General features: G+C 41.0%; 1 protein-coding gene across 3 annotated transcripts; it reads left to right on the forward strand.

Moving 5' to 3' along the window:
* The first annotated feature begins 12,548 nt into the window (after positions 1-12,548).
* LOC111852709 (uncharacterized) lies at positions 12,549-16,101 on the forward strand. Of its 3 annotated transcripts, XM_072700498.1 has the most exons (7): positions 12,549-12,679; positions 12,987-13,061; positions 13,961-14,287; positions 14,446-14,709; positions 14,809-14,935; positions 15,073-15,138; positions 15,839-16,101. In XM_072700498.1, the coding sequence occupies exons 1-6, from the start codon at positions 12,622-12,624 to the stop codon at positions 15,134-15,136; spliced, it is 915 nt and encodes a 304-aa protein (XP_072556599.1). In that variant the 5' UTR covers positions 12,549-12,621; the 3' UTR covers positions 15,137-15,138; positions 15,839-16,101. The 3 variants fall into 3 exon arrangements, with proteins under 3 accessions (XP_072556599.1, XP_072556598.1, XP_072556600.1); XM_072700497.1 differs by having other exon boundaries at positions 15,073-16,101; XM_072700499.1 differs by having other exon boundaries at positions 13,961-14,275; positions 15,073-16,101.
* Positions 16,102-22,563: the final 6,462 nt, after the last annotated feature.

The raw sequence follows: 22,563 nt of genomic DNA on the forward strand, positions 1-22,563 counted from the left end.
CGGGTTCTCGGACACTCGCTCGGCGACTAAACGAACGGTTTGCGAACCGATCCCAGGGCCATTGCGGCGTTTACTGCCGTGCACGAGTATAAGTGACTGAACCACGGGTATTATTACACAGGCTTAATATTTAATAATAATAATAATAATTATAATAATAATAAATAGTTATTACAGGACATATGAATTGTATGTATGGTCTGTTTTACAGTCTAGTCTTTTCAAAAATTTCGCTGGAGAAATATAACACATTTGCACTTTTATTTTAATACAGGAATTAAAAGACGAGCGAGTAATTGGACCCTTGAAATGACATGAAAAGTACAGTGATAATAATGTAAGCAGTCACATACAATAAGCACAAATAAATGTGTACAAACAATTGGATAAACGCCAAGTGCAATAATTAAGTGCGTTATTTTGGAAATAGATGCGTTTATTTTACCCTATTCATCAGCGTAGCAGCATTTCCGCAGTAAACGCCGCGATGGCTCTTGGGAAAAACTTGCGAAAAACTTACGGTTTTCGGACACTTGGTCGGTGACTCAAACGAACGGTTTGCGAATCGATCCCAAGACCCCTGCGGCGTTAACTGCAGAAATGCAGTTACGCTGTTAAAATGAATAAAATAAACGCAGCTGTTCATCATTTATCACAACAATAAATTATTGCATTTCTGTATAATAAAACTATATGTATTTCACCAAAAAACAAAGATATTTATTAACTTTGACGTTCACACAACGTTTAATTTTTTTTTTTATTGTGTATAGTCAAGCTGAACATTTTTGTTGAACACCAGCGCCATCTTTCAGTCAAATAACGTAACCTTGAGACACCGTTCGATTTATTATCCGATCCCATGATTCGTTGAGTCATACGGTCAGGCGCAAAAAAAAGACGAAAAAAAATAGTGAATCATAGAATCGATTCCTTACAACGGACATTTCGAAAGAATCAAGGGTGAGTTTCCCGAAGCTTTCTTAACGCTACGTTGTTCGTTAGTTCTATCTTTTAACACAGAACTTAAGAACGACGTAGCGTTAAGAACGCTTCGGGAAAGTCACCCCAAATCAGTTAATTGAATCGAACTTCCCATCACTACAGACTACAACAATTTTCAACAGGCATTGCTGCGGGCAGCCCCTCCCCCGACAACGGCTACCTGGAGGACCCATTGTTTTACATGAGAGACACGCTTTAAAATGAAGCTCCAGCTTTAGTTCTGCGGTACCAAGCTTGACAGTGCTCTTGGTTTTTACATTCTCTATTTGGAAGTATTTCGCAGATGAACAGGGAAAACCAAAAGATGTGGATAAGTACATTTGCAAGAAGTGCTTCAAAGTTGTTGCAGCCAAAACGAGCAGCATGACAAATTTAGCGAAGCATTTGAAAGACCATCACTCCGAATTATACCTGGAGTTTTGAGAGATGAGTAAAGTTGTTGTTCAAACGTAATGTGAATATTTTAAGTGCCACTGTCAAGCAATACTGTTGAAGTAAGTTAACTATAAGAATGGCTGTCTTCGCTTCTCTCTCCGCGTTTTACAATTGTCTAATTGCACAACGCGCATATATTTTTCACTGCTGCGCTATTCGAAGCGAGGAGTGCTTTTTTTAGTTTGGCTCAAAAACATTAAAATACATTTCTTTCCTGTATTCGTTTATTTATTAAGGATCTTTAGCTCTGTGAACGTCAAGAAAGCTGGAGGGGCAGATAGTATTCCAGGGAGAGTGATCAGAGACTGTGCTGACCAGCTGGCTGAAGTATTAACAGACATTTTTAATCAATCTCTGTCCCAGGCGGTTGTACCCGCTTGCCTTAAAACAGCCATAATCATAGAAGTCCCTAAAAAGATTAATGTAATTTGCTTGAATGAGTATAGACCGGTAGCACTCACCTCCATTATTACAAAATGTTTTGAGAAACTGGTTTTACAACATATCAAATCCAGCCTCCTCATTAACTTTGATCAACATCAGTTTGCCTATAGAGCTCATCGATCCACTGAAGATGCTATTGCTACTGCCCTGCACACAGTTTTTGCACATCTGGACCAGCAGGGGACGTATGTGAGAATACTTTTTATTGATTGCAGCTCAGCATTCAATCATATTGTCCCCAGTTGGCTGGTTAACAAAATGCGCGGCCTGGGTTTCTGCAGCACTTTGTGTATATGGATTAAAGACTTTCTCTCTAAACGTCCACAGACAGTCAGACTCGGCGCACATCTTTCTCCTAGTCTGACTCTCAGCATCGGGGTGCCACAAGGTTGCGATCTGAGCCCCATGCTGTATTCAATATACACGGCTTACTGCATTCCTGTACTCCACACAAACACAATTATTAAATTTGCAGATGATACAACAATTATTGGACTGATTTCAGACAATAACGAAACACAATATAGAGAGGAAATAGATAGGTTGATTGACTGGTGTGAGGATGAGAACCTCACATTAAATATCAAAAAGACCAAAGAAATCGTCGATTTTAGGAAACAACGTGAGGACCACGTCCTGGATCCATGTGGAGAGGTGATGAGGTTATTGTGTTTTAACTGCATTATCTCTGTACCAGTAGAAGCTGCTCCAACTCCAGTGCCCCCCCCCCCCCTCCACCAGACCCAAAAACGTTGGTAAAGGTGTGTAAATGCTGGCAGTAGCTGAACCTAAAAGTGTGGCTAAATAGGTTATATTAGTAGCGTTTAGCTAAGACAGATCATACCTCTCACACTATGGCCTGGAGGAATGTTATTTTAAGTGTTGCTATTGTTAAATATGTGAAGTGCGATCCATTGTGTAGTGCTTAATTTAATCAATAAAATAAAATGTTTCTTGGTGTGTAATGTACAATTTTACCTCTTTAGCTTCCCGTAATTCTTCCTCTGTGCTTTGTAGCAAGTCTCATATTTCTTTTTGCTAATAAAATATAAGCCCTTCTGGGTGCTAAAAAGCAAAATAAGACTATTTCATTTCTTCTCAGAGGGGAGAGGGTGTGAGTGCAGTGTGCTGTAGTGCATTGCAGGAGTTCTGTGATAAATCACTGTGCATGATATCTGATGTTTTATTCTCCGTGCCGTAGGATCACACAAGGTCTAGAGCAGAACTCACTTGTCAGTATTGTGGTTTTCTATAATAATGCTTAACTTTTTAATTACATAAAGTACAGTTTGAAATGCACAGTGTTTCAGTGTGGACAGTATTGTTAGAATTAAGTACTTGTACTGTGATTTTCACTCCTGAGCTTTCCAACACTTAAGCATCTTACATCAGTTGTGGCACAGTACCAGTTGCATGCTTGCCATTTGCACACAGCACAGAGTTTCTCAGGTCTACCAACATTTGCTGTGTTTATCTGATTCTTTGTCTTGAGATTATAATCACAGTTCATTTGCTGACGTAGACCTATTTTCAGTTGACCTCTTTTTACGTCCCTAAAATGTGTACAATCAAAGTGTAGAAACAGGGACACAAAGACAAGGAAAGACATGGCAGTGCAAACATTATGTACAGCGAATGTAAACTGAATTTTAACCCCCAAAATGTGTCAAACGTCCACACTGACTTTTTTACTGTCACAGACTGGGCTCCTGCTGCTTTGGTTGTTGGGCGGAAGCTCACTGCCACGGTCAGCTCAGAAAAGGTCTTCGGGACTCATTGTGAAACCTCACATGACCTTTCATACCAAACGCTAAGGCTGCTAGTTTTAATGCTTGCATTCTATTGACTACATTCTTCTGACCACAGTTTAGTTTTGCTTTTGCCTTAAATTAATTACCGGTATATTAACCGTCTGAGCACCAACTCAAGAAGAAAACTTCAGTTCAGTGATACTGTTTCAGCAGATGCAAATATGCAGAGGAAAACCCTGGGGTTTGCGTTCAGTCTGCTCTTGTGGAGTGTGCGTGTACTCACTGAAGGTAAGGAGATCTGCAGCTTATGAGGGTCGATAGTTCAGACAAATCACATTTAGGACTGGGGTTAAAGTAGGAATTAAAGTATGGCATGTGCAGTATTTGCAAAAAAATACTTATCATGGACAGTGCACCCAGGTGTATGCAACAAAGTCTTTTTAGATTAATTAAAATACATTTCACCTTATAGATAAAATGGTTTTATTCCAGCTATTAAGTTTTAAATTTCTGTATAGATTAAATATACAGCTGAGGCCAAAGGTTTTGAGAATGACACAAGTATTGGTTTTGTCATTTCACTGTTTGTGGATATTTTTGTCAGATGGTTCTTTCTCTGGTATACTGAAGTATAATTACAAGCATTTCGTAAGTATCATTTATTTTATGCAAAAATCAATATTTACAGTGCTGGCCCTTCTTTTTCAAGACCTCTGCAGTTCACCCTGGCATGCTGTCGATCAACTTCTGGGCCAAATCCTGACTGATTGCAGTCAATTCTTGAATAATTAGTGGTTGGAGTTTGTCCACCCGCCTCTTGAGGATTGACCACAAGTTCTCAATGGGATTAAGGTCTGAGGAGTTTCCTGGCCATGGACCCAAAATGTGGATGTTTTGTTCCCAGAGCTACTTAGTTATCGCTTTTGCCTTATGGCATGGTGCTCCATCATGCTGGAAAAGGCATTGTTCGTCACCAAACTGTTCTTGGATAGTAGGGAGAAGTTGCTCTCGGAGAATGTTTTGGTACCATTCTTTATTCATGGCTGTGTTCTTAGGCAGAATTGTGATTGAGCCCACTCCCTTGGCTGAGAAGCAACCCCACACATGAATGGTCTCAGGATGCTTTACTGTTGGCATGACACAGGACTGATGGTAGCGCTCACTTTTTCTTCTCCAGACAATCTTTTTTCCGGATGCCCCAAACAATCAGAAAGGGGGATTCATCAGAGAAAATGTCTTTACCCCAGTCCTCAGCAGTCCAATTCCTGTACCTTTTGCAGAATATCAGTCTGTCCCAAGACACTATGTTTGTCTTGGATAAAAGTGGCTTCTTTGCTGCTCTTCTTGACACCAAGCCATCCTCCAAAAGTCTTTTCCTCACTGTGCATGCAGATGCACACACACCTGCCTGCTTCCATTCCTGAGTGAGCTCTGCACTGGTGGTGCCCCGATCCCGCAGCTAAATCAACTTTAGGAGACGGTCCTGGTGCTTGCTGGACTTTATTCTGCACCCTGAAGCCTTCTTCATAACACCTGAACCTCAGTCCATGAAGTTCTTGATGAGCCGATAAATGGTTGATTTAGATGTGATCTTGCTAGCAGCAATATCCTTGCCTATGAAGCCTTTTTTTGTGCAAAGCAATGATGACTGCATGTGTTTCCTTGCAGGTTACCATGGTTAACAGAGGAAGAACAATGATTTCAAGCACCACCCTCCTTTTAAAGTATCCAGTCTGCTATTCTATCTGAATCAGCATGACATAGTGATCTCTAGCCTTGTCCTCGTCAGCACTCATCTGTGTTAACTTGAGAATCACTGAAATGATGTCAGCAGTCCTTTCGTGGCAAGGCTGAAATGCAGTGGAAATGGGTTTTTGGGATTAAGTTCATTTTCATGGCAAAGGGGGACAAATTGCCATCACACCTCTGGCACCAGGGTTTGAGTCTCCGCCCTGCCCTTGTGTGTGGAGTAGAGTTTAGATTCTCTGCCCGAGCCCGAGCCCAGACCCGACCCGACCCGACCCGTGGGCCGGGTCGGGCCGATATTTCCTGCCACTATCTTCGGGCCGGGCCGGGCTGGGCGGGGCCATGATCAAGCATTTGTGTGTGTTTTTTTTTTTTTTAAATCATTACTTAATTAGCCTAATTGGGTGGAGAGCTATGCCATAATTATAAATGTAGCTCCCTCCCGTAAGACACGAGCACAAGAGTCCTTTGCATTTAACTGAGCCGACGGTTTATTCGAAAGACAGTGGCTTCGTTATTATCACCATCATGGCAGACGTGAGAACTAAATACAGATACGGAAACACAAAATCAAGCACATTTACTTACAATATTAGCTAACAAACATTGAAATTCAAATGAAATATAAACATAAATAACAATAAAGACAGCTTAGAGAATTCATATACAGTTAACACGAACCTCAGTTAGCATTTACATTTACATGGCTAAATACAACAAACTTAACTAAAATTTAATTAACACATACCTCGTTGGCTGCTTACGGAAGGATTTAACCTTTTTCTTAACCCTTTACTTAAAGTTCGATGCCGAGCACACAAACTGGTTCCAGCAGCAAGCGAACTGGATAAGTGAAAACGTGCTTTTCTTCTAAACGTGTCTCAAAAATCCATTCTGAATAAACAAACAATGCAGTTTACATGCTTCGTCCTTGTTGCATTTTTCATTAAGATAAATCTAAACTAATTTCTGTAGTTCAAACAACTTAGAATTGTAGTTGAGAACGTCTGTTACAACGGCTCACGTATTAAAAAATAGTCGGGTTTAAATCGGGCTTGGGCTCATAATTACAGTTAATGTGTCGGACCGGGTCGGGCTCGGACACAAGGTGCACGGGCTCGGGTAGGGTCGGGTTTAATTTTTTGGGCCCGATCTAAGCTCTAGTGTGGAGCTGTCATGGTCTCCCTGTGTTGGCATGGAGTGCTGTGATTTCTCACACCTATAGATTTCAGGAGAGGCTCCACCTCCCCATGATCCTAAATAGGAGGTGTGACTACACTTTTCTCCCAGAGGATGCAAGGTGAGAGAGCCCAACCATTCTGAGCTACACACATATGCAACACAGTATTCTTATACATCATCTCGTGCATCACATTTACAATAAATTATTATTACACATTCATATAACTAGCACAAGCCATATTTTCAAATATAACTTTACAATATAATATAATTTTATTGAAGTTAGTATGTTGAAATAGGGGGCAACATGGCACTGCAGTGGTTAGCACTGTTGCCTCACACCTCTGGAAGCAGGTGTCGAGTCTCTGCAATGGAGTATTCCATGTTCTCCCTGTGGGGTTTCCTCTGGGTACTCCAGTCACCCCCTCCACAGTCCAAAAACATGCTGAGGTTGACTGGAGCTCTCAAGCTGTCCATTTGTGTGGAGAGCATTGGTGCCCTGTCCTGGGTTGTTCCCTGCCTTACACATGTAGGCTCTGCCTCCCACCCACCCTGAATAGGACAAGCCATTACAGAAAATGGATGCTCAAATAGCATTTTCATCTTACCAGTAGGAGGCGCAATTACACCTCAGGTAAAATTGCCGTTGCCTGCGAAGTTTCAAAAGGATTCAGAGTATCTTTAGATTACCTGGGATCTGCAGCCCCTCCTTCTGTCTTCAGCTCCCGCTTTTTGCTGCTGCTTCACCTTTGTCTCAGATGTATCGTGTAGATTTTATCCATATAATGCTTTTGTAAAGTGGCAATAGGATCCATTAACAATTAAATATTTTAAATAGAGTAATATTATCAAATACAGTTATTTTGTTCACAAGGTCAGGTGTCTACAGTCACTCTTCCCCTTGCTGCCACTAAGCAGCATTTCTTCAATTTTGTTGCGATTTGTCTCAAAAGTTGAACAGGTACAGATCATGATCCATACAATGTGTCTGCAAATTCTGAAAAAGACCCAACAAATAATTCTGAGTTATCATGCTGACGCTACCAAGTGTCTGAGGTTGTCCTTCTCTTTGAAATCACTTTGCAGTGCTGCTTTAATCTTAGGGCAATTTGACTCAAAATTTGATCATTTCCAGGTCTTCACTCATACAATGTGTCTGCACTGTGTCTGCTGCATAGTGCTGCTGCTTTACTTTTGGTGCAATTTGTTTAAAAATTAAACCAGTTGTAGATCTTCATCCATATAACGTTCTTCTAGAGTAGTACCCTGTCCTAATCTTAACCATAAGTAACAAAACAGTTACAGATTTTTATAAAATTGAGTTTACCCTTGTGGAGAGCTAAAAGGCGATCTCCACAATGTCAAAATAAAAGGATTTTTATCACATTATGCAGAAATTTTTGGGGATTGGATCAGAAGTAGACAGCTGAGACACATGGCCATTTATACCTGTGTCTATCATACATCCTCAATGTGTCCACCTGACCACTTGTGTGTCATTACTGCCATAGTTGGGTAATTCAGGTCCAGAGAGTAAAAGTCCAGGCCGGGATTTTGTTTCAAACAACCAGTTGAGAAACCCTGTGATTGTGACTCTTTATGCTCAACTGGTTGGTTGAAACAAAATCTTGGTCTGGACTTTTACTCTCTGGACCTGAATTACCCAACTCTGATAACGGCCTATGTCACTTCTGCTAGGAATTACAGATATTATGTAAGTCTCTGCCAGATTTGTTAAAAGCAGGCTAGCTAAGAAAACAATACGACCGGTCATGATAGGAGACGTCTAGTTTACTTTGGACTGAATCTTCTGCCCCAATGGAAATTAGGTGTCTGCTTTCACTTGCACTCTAACCATGTACATCAGAGCTCCTCTCCATTTTTTGAGCGTTGGTGTGCTGTCACCAAAACAACAACCATGTCCTGCACTGATGATGTATTTTCCAATGATATCTTACCTTCTGTAAATAATGGTGTGAATTCATTTCAAATTACATGAAACAACCATGAATACGAAATGTACATTTTAACAAATCTGATGCATGCTTTTAAAACAAGTTTTTGAAAGACTTTTGAATTACTCATCATGTTAACTCTTACTTGCTGCTGACCCAAATATAAACAATGAAAAAAAAAGATGCCCCATTAGCAACAAAAGAATGTGAGAAAACAGTTAATAAAATGTCAAATAATAAAGTTCATCCCTGACCAAAGGTTGTCATGCTTCCAGCTGGCTGGCCAGCAGAGCAGATTCTCTGCCTAGTTCTGACAGCACAGCTGCAAGGCTAACGTTACACACGTTTGCCTATGAGAACATCCGCTTCAGTGCTAAATGACCAGTGTCTCTCACCTCTGTCATAATCAAGAGTTTTGAAGAGCTGGTCATGGGACACATTAAAGCAAACCTCTCAACCTTCTTTGATCCATATCAGTTTGCATACCATTCAAGTCGATCCACGGAGGACACCATAACCTTGCCCCTACACACCACCGTGACACAGCTGGACAATAAAGACTCTTATGTAAGAACGCAGTTTGTTGAGCTCAGCTCAACATTCAACAAAGTAATACTTTATCCCCTAGTAGATAAATCACCCCAGCTTGGTCTGAAAATGTCACTATGCAACTGCATGCTGGACTTTTTGACAGAAAGACCAGAGTTTGTCAGAAGAGGGGATGTCACTTTGCTCCTATCAGACAGAAACTCCCCAAGGCTGCTGCCTCAGTTCCCCACTATCTACACTCCTGACATCCAAATGCTTCACCAAGATCACCTCCAATCACATCATGAATTATTCAGAGGACACCACTGTGATTGGCCTTGGAAGTGCAAGATTCAAGTTTGCAAGAAGGAGGTACATTAAGTATGTTGGTGGAGTGGAGTATAAAACTTTATATATGTAGAAATTAAAATAGAACAGCATTGCCTAGTTTATGATCTACTGGATAAACACAGACAGATTTTACAGTCTAATGCTAAATGTTTGTTGCTGTTTATTTCTGCCTGTATACACTATGGTTGGTAAAGTGAAATTTGAGAAAGAAACTTTCATTCGGCATTTTAGCATCAAACAATAACATTGCAGCACATCGACACTGTGTTTACGTGTGGGAGGTGTTCCAGTTACACAATGGTAACGTTCTATTTCAACTGTTTTGACAGAGCTCTACATGGAACATTTTGTAGTACACATATCAGTTTTGTGTATTTCACTGTATTTCCAGTTTTCCAATAGTGTAAAACGTCAGTAGGATCTGGTGTGAAGCGGGAGAGCCACACTGCCTCTTATTCGCTTGGTCACGTGCAGAAAGAGCTTTCAGAAGGTTCATCCTTTGATAGGCTGGAGGCTGTTCGTCTGAGCTCTGCAGTGAGCTCCTGCATTCCTCCATCTTGGAGTCTGGAATTCAGGCACAGCTGTGAGATTCTGATTCTAAGTGAAGTCGTGACCTGCTGGACAGCCAAGCTTTTAATCCACTTTTATAAAATCTGTACATACTTTCCGCACATTCTCCTATTTAGGCTACATGTTATGACCGAAAAGCATGCGACTCATGGTGTGAGGGAAGTACTAGGTTAGACCGTTCTAATTTAGTTTGGCTCATGTTCACGTTTGGTTAATTTGTTTTTTTTTGGGGGGGGGGAGGGGTTTATTCTGTGCTTATTGTTATTTCCTGTGTGCTTATTTTAATTCCTTTCTTTTAAATGTCTGCAAAGCATTTTGTAAACCCCGTGGTTAAAACAGTATTACATAAACAAAGATTGATTGATTGAATTGTTTGATTGATTGATTGATTAATTGATTGAAGGGTTTTAGCAAGTTGCTTCATGTATTGCAGTGGAGTGGGGTCTGTACTGCATGAGGAAGATCCAGGGACTTCAGGGTGAGAGAGGAAACTGATGTAATAAAAGTAGCAGGGAAAAAAATGGGAACAAAAGACAGCTGTAGCATGGCACTGAGACATCTCTCCAGGAGAGGAGGGCAGCGTGGACAAGGTCCCTTCATTGTGGACAACCTGGAAATGAAGGGGGGGTAATAACAGAGGGTGAGGGGAGCACCTTTCATAGCGAGACACTCCAGCATGATTATGATGTGCCCAGTTTCACGGCCTGAGATCTTGGGGCCAATGGACTCCACATGACTCCGCCCCCAGCCCCCTGTCTGAGGTAAATATTAGGTTTGGAAAAGACAAGTGCATCTCTCAGGGATACAGTCCTAATAGCCAGGGACATTATGTACCTCTGCCATGTGTCTGTTCATTGGACTCAGGTGCTCCTTTTTGGAAATGGTCAGTAAGACATCGACCAAAACTGACAAACATACCTGCAATTTTTCCCTATGTGGTTAGACTGGCTAAAGAGGAACACCAGATAACTTTCATTGGCTGTGAGGTTAACCTCTCTTTTCTCTGTAGTGGTTTCTTAATGAACATCCCACATTAGGTCTCGATGCTATTCAGTCAGAGTTATAGGATGGTATGTTACACAAAGGAAAGTAGGAAACAGCAGGTAACATCTGCACTATTAGTCATTGAAGTCAGTTTTGCTGAACTGCAGCCCTAAAAACACGGAACACTGTATGGGAGATGATGAGACAGGCAAAGGGCATGGAGGCTTGTTATTTTGAGTTGTTATAACTATAATGTACCTCCTGGCAGCTTGTTTAACTTGTGCTGTAATTTTGTGTTTGCATTGTTTCTGTCAGTCATCTAGTTTTTATCATATTACATTGTAATCCTAGTGAGCTTATATACAGTGATAGTTGCGGGATTGGTGCTGTTCAGATGATACAAAACTCTAACTCTGCTGTCATAACTGAAAGTTAAAAGAGAAAGTCACGCATTGTTGACATACTACAGCAAAATGCATCCGCTGCATTAACCCATGTGTGACATACAGTAGCAGCAAGCAGCTATCACTTAATGCACAGGGAGCAGTACCTTGGTGGTCAGGGATTCAAACCAGCAGCCTTCCAATCACAAACACACTTCCCTAACCATTAGACCACTGCTATTGTAACAATATTGATATTGAAAAACCTTTATTTTTGCTCATTTTAAAACCCAATAATGATTTTCCGTAAAAAATTAAGAGATCACTCCATATTTTTTAAGCATTTGCATTGTAACATCTTGGTTTAATCCTGGTTGTGCTGGTTGAAGGCTGCACTGAGAGGCAGGTTGCTTTCAGGCTCAAAGTTTCTAAGACAGCAGTACACAGGAACAATGTGAAGCAGGAGACACTGGGATCACCCAGAAACCAGCCAGGTAGAAGACAGAAGTGACTTTCTTATGCCAGAGATGACAACTTATCCAATTGTGCCTCATGAATTGGAGGATGACATCAAGTGACCTTCAAAAAGAATGGGAAACATTAATTGGTGTGAAGTGCACTGCTAGGACAAGTTTGTAACAGGCTCCTATAGAAGCAGGACTGAAGTTCCATAAAGCAAGGAAGAAGCCCTTCATTAATGAGAAACAGAGAAGAGCCAGGTTGGAGTTTACAAATAGAAAAAAGATATTTTACACTGAAGAATACCCATAAATAGAGAAATGAATGAAACTGAAAATTTTACTGTGGTCTCTTAATTTTTTTCAAGTTGTATATATGTAAAATATATGGCTTGTGAAATTTAAAATGTATCCTAATGTGACACCAAAACTACAAGCATTTTAGTATCCCAGGTAAAAGTGTACTTCAATCCTACAGTAAGTAGAGTACTCCTGAGTCCTGCATACATTAGTTGTGCATTCCAGTGAGGAATCTTAGTTTCACTGCTGCATGTGGTGTGAGTAACAATTTCTTGATGATGTTCACTTAACCTACTGCTATGGCTCTGGTGGAAACAAGCATGTTAAATCTGAATATGGTTATGCAAAGGCCCAGAAAAATTTTCCAACGCTGATGAAAAATATACTCATCGTGGTAAAGCAGCTCTCATGCTACAGGAAACCAGCCCCAGCCCTTTGAACTTTGAGGGTGACAAAACTAAATGCTGCAAGCTGTTGGACAGAGAGCAACAGAGTACTAAGACATTCATGAGAAACCTGGAACCCAAAAATGTGGACGTTTATTTCCATTCTGATTATACCTGTCACCTATGGTCACCTGACAAAAGGTTTGTTTGTTTTTATCGTACTTGTCATTTTAGCGGTAAATCAAAAGAGCCTTTTCAAAATTATTTGCATTCCAGTGTGTGAATTTCATGTGTCTGGTTGTGAAACAGTTATTTGAAAATGGGCTTGTAATTTTTTTCATATTTTCAACATCTGAGAGAAACAGAATGTCGGCAGCAAAAGCACCCGCAGCAATGAAGCAAATTAATGTAGCTAATATAGACACAGATGTATCACGTCATAAAACACGCTAAATTGTTTTACTATTTTTAAAATTCTTACAACTAACAAAATATTTAATTCTCTTAGGTGAAAACCAGAAAGCCTTGCATTGTACTAGCGAACAAACTTACCAACAAAATCCAGTTTCCACGACACAAGATGGTAACTAATATTTTCTATACTAACATTAATGTCTGTTGTGCATCCTAAGTGACAATATTAGAAACAAAACCCATTAATCTAGAATAGAGGCTCTGTTTGAAGTATGCGGCTACCATATACTCAAGTTCCATTCATACTTATGGATGTTTCCACGTGACACCGCTGTAATCAAAAGGAAAGGGGAAGTGTAGTTCCAAAATGTATGTATACAGCCACATCCAGAATGGAATATATAATATATACATACATGCAGGAATACCACCATAGACATGTATTTGCTCGACATATTATCTATTTATTCATTATTTACATTCCCGTTCAAAAGTTTGGCGTCTCTTAGAAATTTCCTTGTTTCCGAAAGAAAAGTGTTTTTTTTTGTCCATTAAAATAACATCAAGTTAATTAGAAATTGTTAGATATTTTTTATGTTGTAAATGACTACTGTAGCTGGAAACAACAGATTTTTAATGTAATATCTACATTGGCGTACAGAGGTCCATAATCCGCAAAAATCACTCTTGTGTTCCGGTGGCATGTTGTGTTTGCTAATCCAAGTTTATCATTTATCATTAGAAATCCCTTCTGAAATTATGCTGAAAACTGTTAAGCTAGTTAAAGAAGCAATAAAACTGGGCTTCTTTAGATTAGTCGTTTATCTGGAGCATCAGCAATTGTGGGTTCAAATAAAGGTGCAAAATGGCCAGAAACAAAAGATGTTCTACTGAAACTCATCAGTCTGTTCTTGTTCTGAGAAATGACGCCTATTCCATGGACAATTTCCAAGTGACCCCAAGCTTCTGAATGGTAGTGTATATTAAATTGTATTAAAGCCAGTATAATTACCAAAATAACATGATCTTATGTATGTGTCCTTTGCTACTTTTGCTGTTATCACCCAGCATTTACAGAATACAGAAGTGAGTACTTTGACTTGAATAGCAGCGTTACTCTGAACTGCTCCAATAAGACATGGGCTTCGATTCTCTTCATTACCTGGACGATAGACATTGACGGAAAGCGGTGTCGAATGGCGCATAGTGATAACGATTCTAAACATGATACATGTAACGATGGAAAGATCCTGCGCAACAACACAAACGGAGAAACATACCTGTACATTCCTCGCTTTACAAAACGAGATGAAGGACGGTATCAGTGTGAGACAGTGTACCACGGTGGATCCAGTAAAGTAGTAATAAATGTATCTGCCAAAGGTAAGAAAAAATGTAAGTACATTTATCAAAATAATCTTAACTATGGGGTAGTAATCCCTGTTTTTTTTTATCAATTTGATTACTTAAAACAACAGTTCCTTAGTTATAGAGAATATCTAATGTTATATTTGAATACGTGTTCATAATCATATAAAATAATATGTCTGTAGTCCCACAACAGATTTCCACCCGACTGGACCCTGACCACAGAGAAGCTGTGTGTTCAGCCACAGGGGTTAAATCAGACGTCTCCATCTCATGGAGAACTTCATGGAACGCCAATGTAACCAGCAGCTCTGTACACAACCCAGATGGCTCCTACACCATGGAGATCCGGCTCAAACTGCCCGACCATGTGCATGGTACCACGCTGCAGTGCATAGTGACACACCCCAGCTGGACAGAGAATTATACACAGACACTTCAGCTCCTCGGTATGTGTTACATTTCTAGAAATGAGGACTTTCAGTTTCATCAGAAACATGTGTGACTATTTTAGTGTTGGCCAGTCTTAAAAAGATTTTCTTTTCCAGATCCATTAATAGGCAGAAGAAACTTTAAAGTCTGGCAGTGGATAATCATTTATCTCACCCTATTCTGCTTTTTAACGGGCATTCTTGTTGGACTTTACATCTTAAGAAAACATCTCAGCAAGATAAGGTACGAAAGCATATCAAATTTTATTATGAGAATCAAAAGGGAATAGTTAAAATAATTCCTTAATGTAATGATTATGGTTGAAGAAAAAATCACCAGTTGCAACCGTGTTTTTATCTGCATGATCTCTTTCCCACCAGACATTGCTGCAAGTTAAGCACGTCAGCAGCCCCCTCACTCCGCCAACCACAAAAACGTTGGTGAAGGTGTGTAAAATGTGGCAGTAGTTGAACCAAATAGTGAGATTTGGGGGGCATCGTTAGGCCTATTTTAGTGGGACTTTTGTGCCCTTTAAAATGTTTTTCAGCCCCCTAAAAAAATATGTATTTATTGGCTTAAGTAGTGAATAGTTTGTCATCAGCCCCCCCCCCCCCCCTCTAATTGCACTCAGCCCCCTATCCATTCATCTCTAACTATGTCCCTGGAGAGACTGAATCAATAGCCCATACCTCCCACAATACTGATATATTCCTGTTTTCCCTCAAGTTTCCCTGAAGTAGGAGAAGTCAACCATGGGAACTGTTGATTCTCCTCTAAACTAGCACTAACTGATTAATTTATTGTGATAAATTGTAACTTCTGAAAACCAACCTGATGATTTGAAAAAGCACACCGGTTTTCATGCATATATATTAAGAAAAAGAAATCTATGGAAAATCTGTAGTTATATGTTGCTATTGTTAAGCATATTTAGTGTATTTCACAAAACTTTATTTAACTAATTGAATAAAATGTTTAATGGTGTGAAATGTAAAATTTTGATAGTCTTCTTTCCTGAAACCCTACACCTGTTCTGTTTCCCAGAATAGTTCTTCTGTACTCTGTAGCAGGTCTTATATCTTAATAAAATATAACCTCTTCTGGGTGCTAAAAAGCAAAATAAAACTTTATTTCATTTCTTCTCAGAGGGGAGAGGGTGTGAATGTGAGAGCAGACTGCTGTAGCGCATTGCAGGAGTTCTTTGACAATTCATACTGCACATCTACACCGTTCTTTATGTTTTGTTCTGAAACCCACCAGCCACAGCTTCCGGCTGTGAGTCTACAGCAGTGACCTGTTTTCCTGGCTAATGATGCATTATTAGCTGTACTGTTAGTCAAAATCAAAAAATATCAAAAATGATTGGTGTTCAAGTATGGACAATACTGCTAGAAATAAAAAAAACTATATTTGTGAGGTTTTCACTTCTGAGTTTTCCAACATTAAAGCACGTCATGTGAGTTATGACACGATCTGTGTGCCTGTCATTTCCACACAACACTGTGTATCCTAGGTGGCCCAACGCTTGCTGTGTACATCCAGATCTGTAGTATGAGAGTATGACTCTTTTGATGAGATGAGTCATTGCGAAATATCGTTTGACCGTTCATACCAAGCGCTTTTGCTGCTCCTTTTACTGCTTGCATTCTCCTGACCACCACAGTTCAGTTTTACTTTTGCCTTCAATTAACTATATTAACAATCAAAGCACCAAATTACGAATGAAATATCAGTGCACCAAACGGGTACTCTTCAGATGAGATGCCAGTACATCACTGGGCACCTGCATGTACAGATGTACAGACACACCAGCACACACCATGACTGCAGTCCATCCATCCATCCATCCATCCATCCAACCCACATCAACCCAAGATGGGATATGTGGAAAAAAAAACTCCACACCCTCTGGCAATTCTAAGATAATAAAAAATCATCTGGTCCTTAGCAAGTCTTAAAATTAGGAAAATACAACCTGAGATGAACAAAACCACATGACATATTATACCGTGTCATCATTATATTTAACAAAAACTAAGCCAAAATGCAGAAGCAGTGTGTGAAAATTAAGTACATCCTTACTGCTTCCATAGGAAATAAGAGGATCAGTAGCAGCCAGGTGCTGCTAATCAAACACACTTGATTGACTGATCATCAGCAAGTGTGACCACCTGTATAAAAGCAGATGTTTTAGCAGTTTGCTTGTCTGGAGCATTCAGGTGTGTTAACACAATGCCAAGGAGGAAAGACATCAGCAGTGATCTTAGACTAGCAATTGTTGCTGCCCATCAATCAGGGGAGGGTTATAAGGGCATTTCCAAACAATCTGAAGTCCATCATTCTACAGTGGGAAAGATTCAAGACAGTTGCCAGTCTTCCCAGGAGTGGACGTCCAAACTAATTCATCCCAAGGTCAAACCATACGATGCTCAGAGAAACAGCCAAAAACCAAGAGCTACAGCTCAGACTCTACAGGCCTCAGTTAGCCTGTTAAATGTTAAAGTTCCTGACAATTAGAGAAAGACTGAACACGTGTGGTTTGCTTGGATGGGCTGCCAGGAGAAAGACTCTTCTCTCTAAAATGAAGATGCCTAGGTTTGCATCTGAACAGACAAGACTTCTGGAACAACATCCTTTGGACAGACGAGACCAAAGTGGAGATGTTTGGCCAAAATGCACATCACTGTGTTTGATGAAAATGAAATGCAGCATATCATCACAAACACCTCATACCACCTGTCAAGCAGGGGGGTGGAGTGGTGATGATTTGGGCTTGTTTCCCAGCCACAAGACCTGGGCACTAGTGTCACATGTCAGGCCAACTTTCCGACAGCTAAAGTTTGGCCGAAATTGGGTCATGCAACATGACAATAACCCAAAGCACACCAGCAAATCTATAACACAATGACTGAAAAAGAAAGATCAGGGTGTTGCAATGATGTAGTAGTAGTAGTAATAATACATTAATGAATCCAAAGGACATTCCAAAAGCGCTACAGCAGCATCACTGTACATATACAATAGAAAAAGATACAATACTATACAAAAAATACAATACAACACTAAATCACAATGTATTTAAAGAATACAATAATCTAGAAGGCTGGAGACTGAGTGGGATGAGGGTCAGGTGAGACACTTATTGGAGCATCTGATGGCAGCTGGGAGAAAGAATCTGTGACTGTGCTCGTGCGAGCCGCTGTCATGAAATGAATTGTCCTAGAAGTGCAGTCCATTTAAAGTTTCCCATTGTTTTTGAAGGTCACTTGATGTCATCCTCTGATTTGTAAGGCACTGACGGATAAACTGACGATCATCTCTGGCATTATAAAGTTGCTTCTGCTCTCTACCTGGTTTTTGGTCATTGCCAGTGTCTCCTGCTTCACCTTGTTCTTGTGTACTGCCGTCTTAAAAACTTTGAGCATGTAAGCAGCCTGCTACTCAGTGTAGCCTTCCGCCAGCAGAACCAGGATTAAACCAGGATTAAACCAGGGTTTAACAACACAGATTCTTAAAAATATGAAGTGGCCTCTTAATTTTTTCCAAAGCTCTCTCTCTCTCTATGTGTGTGTGTGTGTATACACACAACTCACAATAAGTTAGGGATATAGAATAGAATAGAATTAGAATAGAATAGAATTAAACTTTATTGTCATTGCACATGTCACAAGTACCTGGCAACGAAATGCAGTTTGCATTCATCCAGAAAGTGCTTTTAGCCATAATATTTACAAAAATATATATTAGGAATAATATAGATATATAGATATATTACAAAATGGGTCTATTATAGATATTAGAGTACAAAAAATATTAGTCTATTACGGGTATGTTACAATGTACACGGTAAAAAGGTATGTGTGAATATACTATGAGTATAATACAAGTTAGAAACAGTTGTATTATTATAATTTCCGTATTGTACAAAAATGATTGTTTATACAGCATTTACAGTAGTGCAGTTAGGTCAGGAGGCAGAATTCAAGAGTCTGACAGCTGTAGGGAAGAAGCTGTTCCGGAACCGGGTGGTCTTAGTCCGGAGGCTCCTGTAGCGCCTCCCAGAGGGCAGGAGAGTGAAAAGTCCATGTGCTGGATGACAGGGGTCTTTGATGATTTTCCCAGCCCTATTCAGACACCGCTTCCTGTAGATGTCGTTTATGGCAGGAAGTGGTGCTCCGGCGATGCGCTGGGCGGTTTTCACGACCCTCTGCAACTCCTTCCGGTCCAAGGCAGAGCAGTTCCCATACCAGACTGTTATACAGTTGGTCAGGATGCTCTCGATGGTGCAGCGGTAAAAGTTCACCAGGATATCTGAGGACAGGTGGTTCTTCCTTAGAGTCCTCAAGAAGAAGAGGCGCTGGTGAGCCTTCTTGATCAGCTTGGAGCAGTTGATCGTCCAAGTGAGATCCTCGGAGATGTGGACACCCAGGAACTTGAAGCTGCTCACACGCTCCACAGCCATCCCTTTAATGTAGATGGGTGGATGTGGGTCAGCATTCCTCCTGTAGTCCACGATGAGTTCCTTGGTCTTCTCCATGTTAAGCAACAGGTTATTGGTGTCGCACCACTCAGCCAGACGACCCACCTCCTCCATGTAGGCGGCCTCATCGTTATCATTGATGAGGCCAATCACCGTGGTGTCATCTGCAAACTTAATGATGGTATTGTGATGGTAGATGAGCAGTGTTTATCCAGCCGGACATGTTGGGGCCGGTTGGTCAGGAAGTCCAGTAACCATTTACACATGAGGGAACTGATGCCTAGGTCTGTCAGTTTCCTAATGAGTTGTGAAGGGAGGATTGTATTGAACGCTGAACTAAAGTCTATAAATAGCATTCTGGCGTAGGTGTTTTTATTGTCCAGGTGTGAGAGGACAGAGTGCAGCGCGCTAGAGACCGCATCCTCTGTGCTCCTGTTCTGACGATATGCGAATTAGTGGGGGTCCAGAGTGAGGGGGAGACTGGATTTGAAGTGTGCTAGGACCAGCCGCTCTAAGCACTTTGTGATAATGGGGGTGAGGGCTACTGGGCAGTAGTCGTTGAGGCTCGATGGTTTGGAGTTTTTGGGTATCGGGGCGATGGAGGTGGATTTGAAGCAGGCCGGTACCACAGCGTGGGCCAAGGACAGATTGAATATGTCTGTGAACACTTCCGCAAGCTCCCCAGAACACGCTCTAAGAACACGCCCGGGGATGCCATCAGGACCTGCAGCCTTGTGGACATTAATCCTGCTCAGCACCGCTCCTACATCAGGGGGGGAGAGAGTCAGTGGTTGCTGGTCCGGAGTCACGTCTGCAGTAGTTAGATTCCCTCGCTCAAAACGAGCATAAAAGTTGTTGAGCTCGTTGAGGAAGGAGAGGATGCAGGGGAGGGTTTGGTAGTGTTTGGTTGTGAGAGACTTAGTGGATGTCATACATACGGTGTTTGTTTCACTTCAGACAATTTTGGGATAGGGAGGCAATTGTATTGAGGTGATAGACACACCTCATTTTGTGTTTTCCATGTAATGGTCTCAGTGTGTACAGGTGTGCCTTAAATTGGGGCCAATACCAAACCCTTTTCAATGTGGCATCAATTTCAACAGTCGGTGGGTATAAAAAGCTGGTATTGTCAGTAAGTCATTCCAAGTTCATCATTCAAGCAGCCATGAACACACGACGTCATTTAACGGACGAGCAGCGCCACCTGGCCATGGCGCGCCTTCGGGTCGGGGGCAGGCAGTCAGATGTTGCAAAGTGTCATCAGCAGACTTGCATCAAGACACAGAACTACTGGCAGAGTTCATGACAGACCCAGGAGTGGAGCCCCACGAGTGACAGACCGCAACTATGACCAGTACCTAAGGACCTATTCACTCAGACATCGTCATGCAACTGCCACGCGGCTGCAGGTCCGTTTACGAGATGCGCGGGGAACTAGGGTTTCCAGACAAACCATTCGCAACCGACTCCACCGCTTTGGCTTGAATGCCAGACGACCGTTGCAGGTGACTCCACTGACACCAAGACACCGCTGTGAACACTTGTAGTGGGCACAAGACCATGTCATCATATGATAATTCAGATTTTAAAAAAAATTATACAAAAAAAAGTAATGCTTTTATTGTTTTAAAAACAGGAGAACCTTGAAACGTGCGGTTATAACCTTATCTCAATATGCTTTTGTGGAAACTTCATTCCGACCTAGAAGACATATGCCCTCTGCTGGTCTAGAAGAATATAATTGCAGTACGCATGCCAACCGCACCCACAGTATGAACGCAAGCTTTGTTTAATTCATTCCTTCATATAACTTCATAAAGGGTGACCTATGCAAAAGTGGGACACTTTTTCATAAATGTTTTAGAAAAATCTCATGAAAGCCATTTGCTCAAACTACTATTTTTTCTATTAGCTGCACGTCTCCTTAAAAAGTCTTGTGTGGACATTTAAACAATCTATGTAATATTTAAGAGTTAAATGGGATAAAACAAAGTGAGACACCTCTATTTTCTTGATGAGCTTGTTCAGGTAAAGTGGGACAGCTCTTTTGCAAAAGTGGGACAATGGTATTTGTATAGAGGCAACATATACTTTAATCGCACAAAGCAATATTTCATTGACCAAGAAATCAAACCATAAATAGATTAATTGAAACATTTTGTTCAGCTACTTCAAATTGTTTTCTTTTTCACTTCATGGGTGTCTTTAAATCTCCATTAAAGCATTCCCCAATGCTTTTCACATAATATCTATTCTTTTCTATCTGGGTTGTACCCAGTAGTTGAAGTATGCTTTCACCCGTCTCTGCCCGGCGCCGATTCTCTTGCCATGCAGCCATGGCTCTGATGTGTGGGATACTAGACGCGTATTTGTGGAAGCCACCGTCTTTTTCTAGAGCTTTTTTCCAATTAGCGTAGCCATGTTTGGTGAATATGTCCTCGCGGTCCGAATGGGAAACACTAAATTTGCGGCAGGCAAAGCAAAAGCTGGCATCACGGACAACAGAATATTCAAGCCATGGTCGAGACTGATAACAGCTTACACTAAAACATCTGAGCGTCTTTCCGAATGCGCGCTTGGGATAATTCATTAAAATGGGCTGGGATGGGCTATCCATATTTAAATCAGGCAGACCGGACTGTATATTTTGTTGAAGGCAGAGGTTTGGAACTTTGGAGTAGCTGACACGGGCGCAGAGTTGGAGGATTGTGTAGGAGTTTCATAATCGAACGCACCATCAGTTCCCGACGTGGGTGCGCTGTGCTCCGTGTTGGTAGCAGCGGTGCTGGGCTCAACCGTGGAGCCAGCAGCTTGCGTAATTATGACTTTTGCATCTCATAATTTCGACTTTTTATCTCGTAATTATGACTTTCTATCTCGTAATTATGACTTCCTATCTCGTAATTTCGATTTTTTTATCTCGTAATTACGACTTTACATCTCGTTATTTCGACTTTCTATTTCATTTTTTTTTCTTTTACTGGCGGAAATGGGCTTCCATACTTTTGCTATTACTAACCAGAAGATAAAAGAAGAATGGAGCGTATACGCTGTTTTAATTAAAAATTGCGGTCAACAGTTTCAAAATGTGCTGCAAAATGTGTAGCAAAGTGAACTGTGAGCAGCACGTGCATGTCTAGTGGAGGAGGCACTGACGGATACGCCCCTAATTCAAACGGGCCAATTGGAAAGCAACTCAGTTTTGAAACTCAAATGTTTTCATTGGACAGAGTATTTCGCAGGGTGGGCAGTGCCCACCCCAAACCCCCCCGTGGTCACGCCTCCGATTGATACCAACGTGATGGGGTCGATACTTTAGTTTCAGTTTCTCTCCTCTATATACATTCTGTACGTTGCTCCCGTTTAATCAAAATGTAGACATGTCTGCAAA

This window comes from Paramormyrops kingsleyae, chromosome 16 (assembly GCF_048594095.1).
Source record: "Paramormyrops kingsleyae isolate MSU_618 chromosome 16, PKINGS_0.4, whole genome shotgun sequence".
In the NCBI taxonomy this organism is placed as follows: domain Eukaryota; kingdom Metazoa; phylum Chordata; class Actinopteri; order Osteoglossiformes; family Mormyridae; genus Paramormyrops; species Paramormyrops kingsleyae.

Bases quoted from the DNA above. Each gene is read 5' to 3' on its own strand.
- LOC111852709 (XM_072700497.1), top strand. From the start codon at position 12,622: ATGTGGACGTTTATTTCCATTCTGATTATACCTGTCACCTATGGTCAC. The intron at 13,062-13,960 runs GTAACTAATATT...GTTATCACCCAG, and splicing joins AGTTTCCACGACACAAGATG to CATTTACAGAATACAGAAGT. The intron at 14,710-14,808 runs GTATGTGTTACA...TTTCTTTTCCAG, and splicing joins ACAGACACTTCAGCTCCTCG to ATCCATTAATAGGCAGAAGA.